The 13,154-nt window shown below is 50.8% G+C and overlaps 1 protein-coding gene and 1 long non-coding RNA gene across 2 annotated transcripts in view; both read right to left on the reverse strand.

The window, feature by feature from the left end:
• LOC120324961 overlaps window positions 1-1,013 on the reverse strand; it is a 63,881-nt gene extending 62,868 nt beyond the window's left edge. The window contains exon 1 of the long non-coding RNA XR_005566699.1: window positions 803-1,013. This is a non-coding gene — a long non-coding RNA (uncharacterized LOC120324961). The remainder of the gene's footprint in view (window positions 1-802) is intronic.
• A 6,427-nt stretch (window positions 1,014-7,440) lies between these two features.
• Window positions 7,441-12,975, reverse strand: ZIC1 (Zic family member 1). Its single transcript, XM_027740020.2, has 3 exons — window positions 11,301-12,975; window positions 9,980-10,143; window positions 7,441-9,538 (listed from the first exon to the last, which is right to left on the reverse strand). The coding sequence occupies exons 1-3, from the start codon at window positions 12,274-12,276 to the stop codon at window positions 9,341-9,343; spliced, it is 1,338 nt and encodes a 445-aa protein (XP_027595821.1). The 5' UTR covers window positions 12,277-12,975; the 3' UTR covers window positions 7,441-9,340.
• Window positions 12,976-13,154: the final 179 nt, after the last annotated feature.

A 13,154-nucleotide genomic window follows, 5' to 3' on the forward strand; every position in this document is an offset into this window, starting at 1 on the left:
CCGGTCTCCTGCTAAATTATGTCAGCCAAAGGTCAGCCGGACTCAGCGGTTCTCTTCATTTTCTTAATTTTTAAAACAAACAAAAAAAAAAAAAAAAGGGAGGGGGAGTGTGATGGGGGAGGGCGGGGGAGAGAAACCAGCAAGTTATTCAAATTCAGCCTCATCTGAATAATCGTGAATTTGATCCAGTCAGAGCTGCAGACTGTACATTAAAAATAAACGTCCAGGAGGCATTTACTGAAGTTGATTTATTTTTTTAAAAAACAGGTTTTAAAAATGCAACGTCTCTCCAGCCCCTCCCCCAAGGATGGAGTGAGTTTTCAGGTACTGCACAAACCTTACGGAGTGGTATCAGTGTGTCTGCAACACTTAAGCTGAATGCATGAACCCCCCAATCATAATTGTATGTTCACAAAGCACATATGGCAGCTGCATTCTTTGTATACTTTGTTATGGTCTGGTGTGTAATGTAAATATATAAGTTCCGACCCAAAACACAAACTCGCTTTCCCGGTAACAACCAAAAAAAAAAAAAAAAAAAAAAAAAGTTGCCTTGCAAACTTAAAGAAAATTACATTAGTGCCGTGCTACTGTCGGAGCCAGCAGTGATTATTTGGTCTGTTTGCTCCCATTTGCTCCCATTCAGAGTTAATACACGACAATAGTTTTACTCTTTGCTGCTTGACGTGAAACCACTGGGGTTGGGCAATTCTGTTCCAAACAAATACAACTTCTACACCCATCCCTGGGACAGCAAGTCGAGAGCTGAGCGAGTTTTGCAACGGAGAAAAGCATCACTTACCACGACGGGGATCTAGATCTCGGCAAATGCTGCCAGTAGGTCTGAAAAGTGAAAAAACTGGAAGGGAAGCGCAAAAAGCAGAAAGTTGGAAAGGGGGATTTGTGTGTGTGTGTGTGTGTGCGTGTGTAAAAGCCAGAGGGAAATGCGAGCACAGCGCTCCCTGCTCTCCCTGGTCGCCACCAAAACAAAGATCCAGGAGTTAAGGGAGCAAAGCTGTGCCAGATCTACACACACAGCTCCTCAGGGCCAAACCTCAGCTCCTCACTCACTGCAGCTAGCGACAAGGGTTAATGCTCCGGAGGGACAGGCTAACCGGCCCCTGACACCATTGGCTAGAAAAGAAAACAGGTTTAAGGTAAATTTACAGGCGCTTTGCAAGTTGTAAAGGGATAATTTTTAAATTAATATAATAACAACAACAATAATAATAATATTAATAACAGCAACAGCAGCAACAACAATAATAATAGAGCCCATTCTTGTCCAGTTGGCTAAGAAGCGAGGGCACGTCCCCCTCCTCTGCCCCCGCAGCGAGCGCTGCGCAGTCCCGTCCCAACGCAGAAGCCCGAGCCCTGCGCCTGCCCCAGCCCACCGGGGGGACCTGGTTATCTCTGGAAACACAACAGAGAGACGAACCCGGGGGGGAAAGGGCTGGGGGGGGGAGGAAGCGATGCAGCCATGAGCACTAAATGCAAAGGTTCAGTCTCACACTTGGAGAGCAACAGTTTTCTTGGGAGCTAAATTATGCGAGCGAGTTCCCACATGAAGGCGGGGGCTTGTGGCTCAGGTGTGTGCCCGGGTGCCACTGTCCCCCTGAACGCCCTCCGTGCCCCTGCAATTACTGGGGAGCTTCCCCTTGGGATAAAGGGGAAAATGGAAGAAAGAAAATAGGCTGGATGGAAAGGAGGGCAAAATTATATATGAATATACATCTGTGTAGATGTTGGAGCAAACGGTGACCACAGTGCGTGCCCAAGACAAGCTTCCACTTGGGGAACCGAGGTCAGGATCTGCCCTTTCTGAAATGAACAGGCGACATGATGGACATCGGCTTTATTGTCGCCTCTTGTAGTCGGCTGGGGCGTGCAACGAGCCTCAGCCATGCGGGGAGGGTGACCCGGGCACATCAGGTGTTGGTCGGAGCGGCTTCCACAAGGCAGCCCCGGCAGACACACCGATGGGCGCGCGTCCGTCTGCAGCGCCGGGCAGGGAGGGCAGAGGGGAGATGAAGAGAGGTGGGCTATGGCGGAGGGGGAGAGGGACAGAGAGGCTGCGGAGAGGGAATTGTCGCTGGGCAATTTCCAGCCAGCCTGGCTCCACCCGGAAGGGCCTTTCTGGTAACTTTGGGGGGGCCGGGCCGGGCCGTGCGGCCGCGGCCGGGCCCGCGGCGGGGCAAGTGCCCAGGTGTGTCTGGGAGCCCGAGAGGGCTCCGAAGGGTTCCTTCCTTCGTCCTGCCCGTTCCCCATCGGGCTCTGGGGGAAAAGAAAAACCCATCTCATTAGCGAGATGCAGAAACACATTTCAGATACCATGGGATGTTATTTTGCCACCCTACAAAAGGTTTTAAAATCACTTTGTGCCACTGAACAATGAGTACTAGGAATTATTACTATTTGTTTAAAAAAAAAAAAAGCAAACCAAAATAACAACAAACCCTGCAGCCTACAAACAGAATAAATACCAAGAGCCTGCGTTTCTTTCTCGGATCTATCATGCCATGTCGATATATCAGCAAAAAAATATGAAGGGCCATACAGTATGATAAGGTTTTTCCCTAAGAGGAACGAGGCAGAAAGGAATCCATTATAAGAACCTTCCTCCCTTCCCCGGAGATGGTACTTTTGTGGCGACTGCACCCGTCGCATTTTTTGCCACATAACCCCCACGAAAAGCCACTCGGCCCGGCGAGGAGGGGGGCGGGGGTTCGCTAAAGCGCCCGGTAAAGGAGGGAGGTGGCGTTTGCCCAGCGCGCCGGGGAAGGCTGGAAGTGCCCGCCCGGGAGCACTGGTGGGCAGCCGGAGGGGGACGGCGCGGCGGGAACGACCCCGGGCCGGGCCGGGCTGTGCCGGGCAGCCCCGGGGCGCGGCTCAGGGGCGCGGGGCGGGCGCGGACACCGGCCCCGGGCCCGGCACCGACCGCGGGCGGCGCGGCATAAATATTCAACAGCACGTGGAGCCCGGGCCGCGGGCGCGCATGCGCCGCCGGGGCGCACGGCGGGCGCTCACACACACACACGCACATCACACACGTAACGCACACATAACACACACATAACACACACATAACACTCACATAACACTCACATAACACTCACACGTAACGCACAGTCGGTCATGCACACATACACATAACACTCACACACGCCACTCACTCGCTTACACACACGACACACGCACTCATTCACACACCCCCCCACCGACCCCGCGCACTCCCGCGCGATTTCTAGGAACCGTCCCCAGACGGACAGCCCTGCACCTCCCCGCTGCCTCCTACCCCCCCACCATCCGAGAGGGGCAGTATCAAGCACAAAACACATGTGTCCCGGCGAGGGGAAGCTGGCTGATGTGGGGGTATTTTCCAGTTGGTTTTTTTTTCACTCTTCGGCCACATTTTTTCACGGGATTTTTGGAAGTGAGAAAGATCCAAAAGGACCTTGCAGTCCTGACCCGTGCCGAAACACAACTTTCTTTTTTTTTGCTAAGCAATGCCGTGCCCGCGTCTCGCGAAGAGGCTTGTGTGGACGAGACCTTGAGTGTGCCCCACTTTGCCTCTCTGCAGCTACCCCAGACAGCTAATTCTGTTTGGGTCCCCAGATGTAAACACATGCACAATCACAGATGCACACATCGAGCATTTTTTTAATAGCAGTTTCATAGAGAGGTATTATGATCGCATATATCTAAAAGGTAATTAATTTGATTTATTATACTTGAAAAATCCTGTCTGCAGTACCGGCGTCATCTGGAAACTTCATGCTATTTTATACTATCGTTCTGAAGCCGAAATAAATGTTACGAATTGATGACAGCTTCCAGCTGCATGATAAAAATAGCCCCTTCACTTCACAGGATCGTGTTTCATGTTATCGAAGATGAACCAAATCTGACCCATAGATGTTCGCAGCAGGAAAAAAAAATGGATACAAAATAAAAAGCTTGGCCGTTTTTGATAAACAATGCACCCTAAAACACGGCATCTTTGCAGTGAAACGGAACCCACCTTCTTCCGTTCAGCAAGTTCCAGAAATCAGTCCTGCCCCTCGTTCAAAATACGAATCTCAATTATTAATCTTTCTGGAAATTACACCCATTTTGTTACAAACGCGATCCATTGTACGGAAACATTCTCATTAAATAATAGAGGCCTTCTGTGAGCCTTCGAAAATATACTTCTACGTAAACACACGAATACGTGTCTCTCTAGAAACACTGCTCCTTCTTTATATACAAATGTAGACACAGAGAAAGGTGTATATATACAGATGCGGACATATTAGTAATAAAACCAGTAACGGGAACGGTGATTCCGGTGAGCTCGTGCACATCTGCAGCAGTGACCGTGTGTCCTGTGAGTTATATCCTCAGCACAGGTAGTGCCGGTGCCCTCCACGAGACCCCCGGTGCCCGCGGAGCCGTGCGGGACGGGGGCGGAGGGGCTGCACCGCAGGCCGGGCTGCGCGGCCGCTCCGGGCCCCGGCCGGGCCTCTCAGCCTTCTGCGGCCTCTTCCCGGCAGCAAACCCCCGCTCAGCAGGGAATCGCCACCTTTTGAGGAAAACGTGCTGATTTGCCGCCGAAACGCCGCGCTGAGCCGCGGGGACCAGCCCTGCGTTTCGAGGTGCCCGGCTCGCTCGTGTGCGCGGGGCGGCGGGCGCGTTCCCCGCACGGGCAGGCACACCCGTGTGCGGGCTCGTGTGAACGGGGTGCGTCTGTATGCAAATGCATATGTAAACTTCATAATGGTGATGTACAGTGTGCCTGGTACCTGTACAGCCTCCTTCGTGGGCTTATCGCTCACCAATTCCTCTCTCCATCTGATCTGCAATGGCAAAATGCAAACTGGTTCTTTTAGCGTTAGGTCACTTGAAATACCCTGCCCTTTCCAGAGGGGATCTCCTTCCCCGTCCTGCCTGCTGGAAGTGGGCTTTGCAGCGGAGCTCTGGCTCCTCGCCGGCCGCGCCGGGGCTCCTGCGGCCCCGGGCGTGCTGCGGGGCTCCCTGCGGGCCCGCTGGCCCCGCTCGCCGCTCGCTCCCTTTAAAAGTTGCTGCAAGAGGAGCAGGCGCTCCGGACATAGGAAAACTTACAAAGTCTGAGCCGTTCACCAGCGTGGCCAGAAAAGCAGCAAATAAAAATGCCGACGTTCCGTACATCAGTGCGGTAGCTGCTGCTTCCTCGCGGCTGAAACAAGGGCAATAACCAGGCGAGGCCAGCGCGGAGCGGGTGTCTCTCTTTCAAACAGTGTCTGCTCTAAAGAAGCTAACTTTGGCTTATGAATGGCGGACTCGCCTTGTAATAAATTCAAGCGATCACTCACAAGCCATTAAAGCGACCTGAAAGGCGAGTCTTTCGCAGGGGAAATAGAAGCACCCGATTATTGTTTTGCGTTTAACTTTCTGCGTGCAAACGGTATAAGCACGGCCGGGGGTTGCCACCCGAGAGAGGCCAGCACACAGAGCTCTCCACACACCCACCCGAACAGCCTCCTGCACCCTCCCGAGAGTACTGCCGTCCTGCCTTGGGTAGGTACAAACACTCTTCCGCGGCGACGGGAGCCTCCGCGGGCGCGGGAGACTGCGGGAGGCAGACAACAGACCCAAGCGATTTGGTTGCCCCGGACCAGGCAGCGCGGGGCTGCCGGCATGGCCTGCCATGGGCTGCGAAACCTCATGACCCACGCAGGGAAAGTATCCCGACAGCATCTCCAGAGTCAGACAGCAGAAAGAAAATTATGGCCCCCGTTGAGGCTGGAGAGCTGGGATCGCTGTTTCTCCCCGCAAGCCTTCGTGAATAAATCCGCAAAGGACGCCTTGCTAGAGGAAAGTTGACTTTAGGGACTGAAACAGCACAGAAACCGCCGAGAGACGCCTCACAACCTCTCTGCCTGAAAAAAACACCCCTCTCTCAGCCGGAGATTTCAAAGCACTGCTCCCCTCTCCAGACCCAAGCGAACAGAACAAGCACCAGAATGGCGTGGACTTGAATTCAGCATTAACAATTCCAGCCCTAGTGATCGTCGCTAATTCAGAACATACACGGGATGACGATCAACCAGTATCGCACCGTTCCACTTCACCACAGATAAAAAGCCAACAGCAGCAGCAGCAACAACACTAGAATCATTCTTTCTGCTGTAGGACGCTCGAACAAACCTCAGACCGAAAGTTTAAAAGAATACTCATTAACCAAGTGTTCCAATACACACAAGTAACAGATCTGTGCTAAGCGACCACTAGGGACTTTACACAAGTTCAAAGAAACTTGCAAAATGCATCTTTAAATTATCTCATCCTCACCACGTTTCTCCGGGTTTACTTTACAGATGTATGGCTCAGAATAGCTCTACGATATTTCCTTTTTTCTTAGTTACATTCAGGTTATATTTTTTAAAACTGATGCCTGGTCAAGTCGGCGGGACAGTTATCCTGAAAGACTCGCAGGGAGCAACATTTTCGGCGCATGAAACATTTTTTCCCCTGGCTCTTTTGACGATGGGTTAAATTTCCTCAAGTCCCAACACTTTCCGCCCAAGTCCCACCGGGCTTCAACTTTTCCTATCTCGCCAAACCCTGCAAGGTGGCGCTCTTTTCATTGAAAACTGATATTAGCCTTATAATAATAACATTTTGTAGAAAGTAAAGTTAAAGCGAAGCCTTCCCACGGGTGCTGCAGGGAGCAGGCGGGGATGCTGAGCTGGCAGGAGCGGGGTTTCGGATGAGCAAGGCAAACTCTTTTTTTTTTTTTTTCGGGGGGGGGAGGTGAGGGAGCGGTGTGTTTTGGGGCAGTGAAATGTCTCCGAGGGAGATCCTCAAATGTTACGGACAAAGAAAAATACTTGGCGGGGTGCTGTTGAGAGATAGCGGGCTGTGCTCTGGGCGGGTTACCGCCGGGGCTGCGGAGCGTCCGCACGGATGTGAGAGGAAAGCGGCTTCCCCCGTACCCCCGCCCCCCGAGCGGTTAATATGGCTATTGACTCGCTGTACACATAATATTTCTTTAAAGAAGCTGTTAAAGTGTCATCTTGGTCTACTGGAAGGTCAGTTTGTGCAATTCACTCTATGACATATCACAAGCCCTCGCAGCTTTAGCCAACCTCATGATTTGTGTTGTCTGTTGATATGTTGTCTGCTTAATGGGGCGATCATGCAAGCTACAACCAGGAACAAAGCCCAACAGTTCCAACAACCGTAGCTAAGTTAGTGGAAGCAGTACAGCTTGCAAATCTATCAAACTAAACTGCAAGGAAGACAATCTGATTTAGAGAAAAGGCGTTCTGCTACAGTCATTAAGCACAAGTAATTTAGATTTTTTATATTGTCTTCTCATTTACAAATTTACTGTATCAACGCCAGCCAATGGAACGAATTTCTTAAGTAAATGAGAAATAAATAAAAGAGATAGAAAGATAATCAAATTACATAAAATAATTCTTATGCCCTAGATTTATTTTTTTTAGAAAGCTATTAACACTGGCAAAATTATAGTAATAATAATAACATAACATAAGAAGTAATTGATTTAAATTAACATCACGTTTTAAGGAATATCAGCAAAGAAAAAAAAAGGGGGGGGGGAGGAAAAAAAAGAAACAAAACCCAAATAAAAAATACACACAACAACAACAACCGCCTTCGTGAAACAGTGCTGTACTTCTTGGAGTAAAAGGCCCAAGGAAAGTCATGAATCCACTGCCTAAGAATTAGTTATGGTCATAAATGCCTTAAATTAAAATAGCAACTGAAATCTCCTCTGTTTTAAATCTCCTAATATATGTTATCCGAATTAATTTAATTTAGGGACCCAGTCTATGCAGATTCATGGACAGTGTTGGAGTGGAATGCAGCACTTCTCGTGTAACAATTCCCCACATTAATATTTATGTAGCATATGCAATCTATTTCTGTTATTTTTATGGTTGTTATTCTATGTCTGCAAAGGTCATTTAAATTATACTGCGGCCGAAAATTTGTTTCATAAATTTTGATATAAATACTAATTACACACTATAGTAATGCCAGCAGGGATCCTTTCATTTATCACATTTATATCACCTTCGCTGCTTTAGTGATGACATAATGGAAAGCAGTGAAAAACTGGGACAGTTTTATTCTAATATCCTAAAGCTAGTTGGAGTTGCAGCAGGTTGACTTAGCGAATAAGAATTCCTACCACAATTCTTGGGATTTAAGAATCTTTAATAAGGTACGAAATGTTACCAAACAGTTCTGTAAACTAAATTTTACATACCAATTCTTCTAGCCATAAATATTGAATATCTTGTAACAGGTATAACCGGACCTTTACATGCGGATAAATATGGAAATTAGGATTTATATACATTATGTTCTTGTATTTGCCAAAAGCAACGGACAGATATAGTTTATATCTTTTTTTTTTTTTTTAATATCACTTTACATAAACAAATGTAACAGTTTGACACGCAGATCCAGGCTTTCACTATACGAATTTCTTGACAGGACGTGTAACAACATTTTACTGCACTACTTAGACTGGACTTTGGGACGAAATGTTGCACTTTATACAAAAAAGCACATTAATACCAATAATATTCTGTTAGATCGACGTTTAGACTGTAATAATACAAAGTAATTCACATTTTGGTACACATTTACTAGAACATTCTTGCCATTCAGTACAAATAGTTGAATTTCTACCTCTTCCCTCTGCCCCCCCACCACCTCCGCCCCCCCCGCCACCGCTCCCGCCCGCCCGCCCCTCCCCCCACATATATGCAAAGACCACAAATCCACATATCCCCTTATTCAACTTGCGATATAACTATTTACAAAATCAATCAGTACATTTTTTTGTTGTTTTGTTTTTGAAGCTAATAATTCTGTATTTACAAGAGGGGATGGGGGGGAAGGCCGCTGCCCGAGCAGACATGCATTTGGCGATCTCTAATCAGTGGTTTCCAGTAAAGCCCTACACAGTTGGCATTTGCCCTGGTAACCTTGTCTTCTTATGCATTCTACTAACCCCTTCGCCTACCAAGCCTTGGAACAGAGCAGAACAGTCAGAAAAAAAAAAAAAAAAAAAAAAAAAAAAAGAGAGAGAGAAAAAAGAGAAATAATAAGGGAAGAAAAAAAAGAATAAAAAAGATTTTAAAAAATGAAGTCTTCATTTTACTCAGTCCTGGGTCTACTGGCAGCATTTTACTTTTGTTTGCTCATTTAAATTTTGATTTCAAAGTGTTCATTATTTTTGGAGTTTTTAAATAGGGTATTTGTTTGCTCGCTTGGGGCTTTTTGTTTTGTTTCGGTTTGTGTTTTGTTGTTGTTGTTGTTGTTTTGTTTTAGCGTTTTAGACGTACCATTCGTTAAAATTTGATGTAAGCGTGCTGTGGCTGGACGTGTGATGGACTGCGGAGGAGGAAGGGGATAAGGAGCTGGCGGTCTGGTTTTCTGTGGATGGAGACACGATGGTTGGTGGGGTGGAGGACTCGTAGCCTGAGCTGGCGGCGGGAGAAGGCTGGGACCCCTGCGAGGATGATTCATGGACCTGCAAAAGAAAACCCGGGCAGAGATAGAGAGCAGCGGTGGACGGAGGCCTTCGCCTGGGGATGCGCCAGACAACGGGACCCAGCGCCGAGTCCCAGGCTCGGGCACTCCTGCGGGGCTCGCCGGCGGCCCCGGCCCCAGCCCCTGCCGGCGGGGGAAGGCCGGACTGCGCCCCCCGGCTGCCTCTTGGTGCTGCCCCCCCGCCCCTCCCCGGGCAAACCGCACCGCCCGAGGGCCCTGCGGAGGGGCCGGTGCTCAGCGCAGCGGGGCGGGGGCGGCGCGGCCCGGCGGGCCCGGGGCCGGGGCCCCGCAGTCGGGCGGCCCCGGGCCGCGCTCCGCCCGCGGGCACCGCCGCGCCGCCGGCCGTCCCCGCAGCCTTTCGCCCGGCCGTCCCCGCAGCCTTTCGCCCGGCCGGACCGCACGCCAGCCGCCCTCCATTTACCTTCATGTGCTTTCGGAGGGAGCTGGGGTGCGTGTAGGACTTGTCGCACATTTTGCAGAGATAGGGCTTGTCGGAAGTGTGCACATGCATGTGCTTTTTGCGGTCGCTGCTGTTTGCAAAGCGCCTGTCACAGCCCTCGAACTCACACTTAAATGGTTTTTCACCTATTGCAGAGGGAAGGGGGGGAGGGGGGAGGGAAAGGGATCTGATTAAGCAGGGCCGGCTGGATCGTTCATTGTCCCCACCGCACCGCCGGACGGAGCCCAGGGCTCCATTTCAAACACTTGCAACTTTCTAACTTCAACGAGATTCAAATCCCAAAATCTTGCTTCTCTCTCTGCCCTTTCTGCTCCTCCGACTCCTGCTCAGCGCCCTTTTCGGAGAGCGGGAGAGCTAAATAACTTTTTTTCCCCCTTCCCTTTGGAGGGGCGAGTTTCCTTTACAACCCCAATCCCGGGCACCTCTCTCTCATCACAACGCTCCGAGCGCGAGAGCAGGCGTATATACACACCATCCTCAGTGTCTACTTTCCGGTTTTATAGCTCGTTCTCGCAATATTTTACTCTTTCACCCGTCCCAGTCCCTTCCCCCTATTTTCTTGCAATATTGAAAATTATCCGGCCCAGGAATACAACGAGTGAGCAGCTCCACAAATCCTCGGCAAAAGGGCTGGAGAAAGCGGCTCTGGCTTTCGGAGCTCGGGGGTGGGAGCGGGGGGAGATTGCTTTCCCGGACAGAGGCTGCTGCATTCCCACCTCCCACGAAGGAAAAAGTTCTCAGGGATACCGGCGCCTCCCCTCCGCACAACAATAACACACTAACGCGCCGGGCTCGGTTTGTTTAAAATCGCTCCTCCGAATTAAATATTTACCAAGCCCTGAATTGCAAAGAGGAGACTGATGAGCTGCCTGCAATATTTAGCACAATTTCTCATCGTGCCACAGCCAAAATTGCCGAACAATAATTAATTAAAACCTATAAATTTAAACAGGACAGGTTACTATGATCCCCCACCCCACCCCCTCCGCCCTAACAATTCCAGCAGCAAACCCTGCCGTCCTCCCTCTCTGCCTCGGCGGGGATCATTTTCTTTTTGTTGCTGCTGCTGGCGTGGCTGTGACCGAGCTCCTTCTGCAGCGAAGCTCCTAGCCAGCCTCTACCGGAAAAAGCAGTGGCCCTGCACCATACCCCCTCCTGCCCGTCCGATTCTCAGCCAAGCCGGGCCCCCCGACCCCTCTGACACGGCCCCGCGTCCCGCTCTGGCCCCGGCGCTCGGCGCTTCCACTCGCAGAGAGAAAAGCGACAGAGAAGGTTACCGTACCTGTATGAGTTCTTTTGTGTATTTTGAGATTCTCTGATCTGGCAAACACTTTGCCACAGCCTGGGAAAGGGCAGGGGAAAGGTTTTTCACCTGTGTGGACTCTGATGTGATTTACAAGTTTATATTTGGCCTTGAAAGGTTTCCCTTCTCTTGGACATTCTTCCCAGAAACATATGTGATTGGACTGCTCGGGTCCTCCAACGTGCTCCACCGTGACATGAGTCACCAGCTCGTGCATCGTGCTGAAAGTTTTGTTGCAGGACTTTTTGGGGTTTGACAATTGTTCGGGCTCAATCCACTTACAGATGAGTTCCTGTTTGATGGGCTGCCTCATGTAACGAAAGAAGGCCCCTGCCCCGTGGTGGGCTGCCATGTTCATGTTCATGTGGCCATAGCCGTGCAGCTGGGTCGAGGCATAGTGCTCGGAGCGGGGGCTGGTGACCTGGCCGTACTGGTCGGGTCTGCCGTACATGTCTCCGGAGAAGCCCAGGCGCATCTGCCCGTTCACCACGTTAGGTGAAGCGTGGCTGGTGGCTTGTTCGTGCAGCCCCGGGAAAAGTATATGTCCCGCGGCATCGGTGTGTCCGTGGGGTCCGGCGAAACTGCCGGCAGCGGAGGCGAACAGGCTGTGCTGGGCGCTGGCGGCCGCCGCCTCCCCGAAGCCGCGGTTGCGGAACAGAAAGTCCCGGGTGGAGTTGAAGGCGGCGCTGGAATAAGAGCTGACATGGGTCGGGTGGTGGTGGTGCCCCAGGGCCGCCGCCGCGTAGCCGGGCGCCTGCGAGGTGAAGGCGGTCTGGCCGGCCGAGGCCAGCTCGTGGGTGCTGGGGTTGATTTTGAAGGCGCCCATGCCGTCGGCGAAGGGGTTGATCCCCAGCCCCACTTCTCTGTCCGTGACATCGGCCGTGGAGTGGTGGCGAGAGGATCCGAAGGTAGTGACTCCTATGGCGGGATACTGCGGTCCAGCATCCAGAAGCATCTTCCCAGCGTCGATGCAGCAACCAAAAAAAAAGCACGCGCGCACACACACAACGCGGAGAGAAGCAGCAGCAGCAGCAGCGGCGGCGAAAACACCCTCTTTGGAAAGTCAGCGACGATCACCACCAAAGCAACCACATCAAAAACACCCCCTTCGGCATCAGCGCAGGGGGAAGGAAAAAAAGGGGGGGAGAAGGGAAAAAAAAAAAAAAAAGGCTGGTGCGGAAGGGGGAAAGAAATCTTCGCAGTTGCAAATAAAAATAATAAAAATGTGCCCCAAAAATATTCACCGTCTCTCTGCTTTGACTTTTCGGGGAGGTTTAAGTGGGGAAGGGGGGGTTGGGTAAGCTCAAAAATAAACTAGCTGCAAATAACAATAACGGCGAGAGTTCAACACGGGCAGCAAAAAAAAAAAAAAAAAATTTTGAAAAAAAAAAACAAAACAAAAAAGAAACTTCCTTCAGTGATTTTTTTGGCTATAGGAATGTTGCAAAGTGGCCGAGAGATTGTTTCTCTCTCCTCTTCGAGCTTCCCCACACTCACCCGATTTTTTTTTCGGGGGGCCTTTTTTTTTTTTTTTTTCTCCCTCTGCAAAAAAAAAGGCGCAAATCATGCACAATATTGTCTTTTGCGGTTTATCTTCCTGGGGAGAAACTTTCACCTCCTCAGCCGGGCGGTGAACGCGAGACTGATAGCGGCAATCATTCCTGCAGATAAATGAATTGAAAAGACGACACCGTCCCCCCCCTTGATGAATGGGAGCCGGGGGCGGAGCGACGTGCGGGCGGACGTGGGCAACCATTGGCCCGGGCTGGCTCCCCCTTCCCCGCGTAGCAGCCCCCGGCCCCGCCGGCTCCCGGCGCTGATTGGCCGCGCCGG

The sequence above is a fragment of the Pipra filicauda genome, unplaced genomic scaffold (genome assembly GCF_003945595.2).
Source record: "Pipra filicauda isolate LSUMZ 115617 unplaced genomic scaffold, ASM394559v2 scaffold126_size2276778_pilon, whole genome shotgun sequence".
NCBI classification, from domain to species: Eukaryota; Metazoa; Chordata; class Aves; order Passeriformes; family Pipridae; genus Pipra; species Pipra filicauda.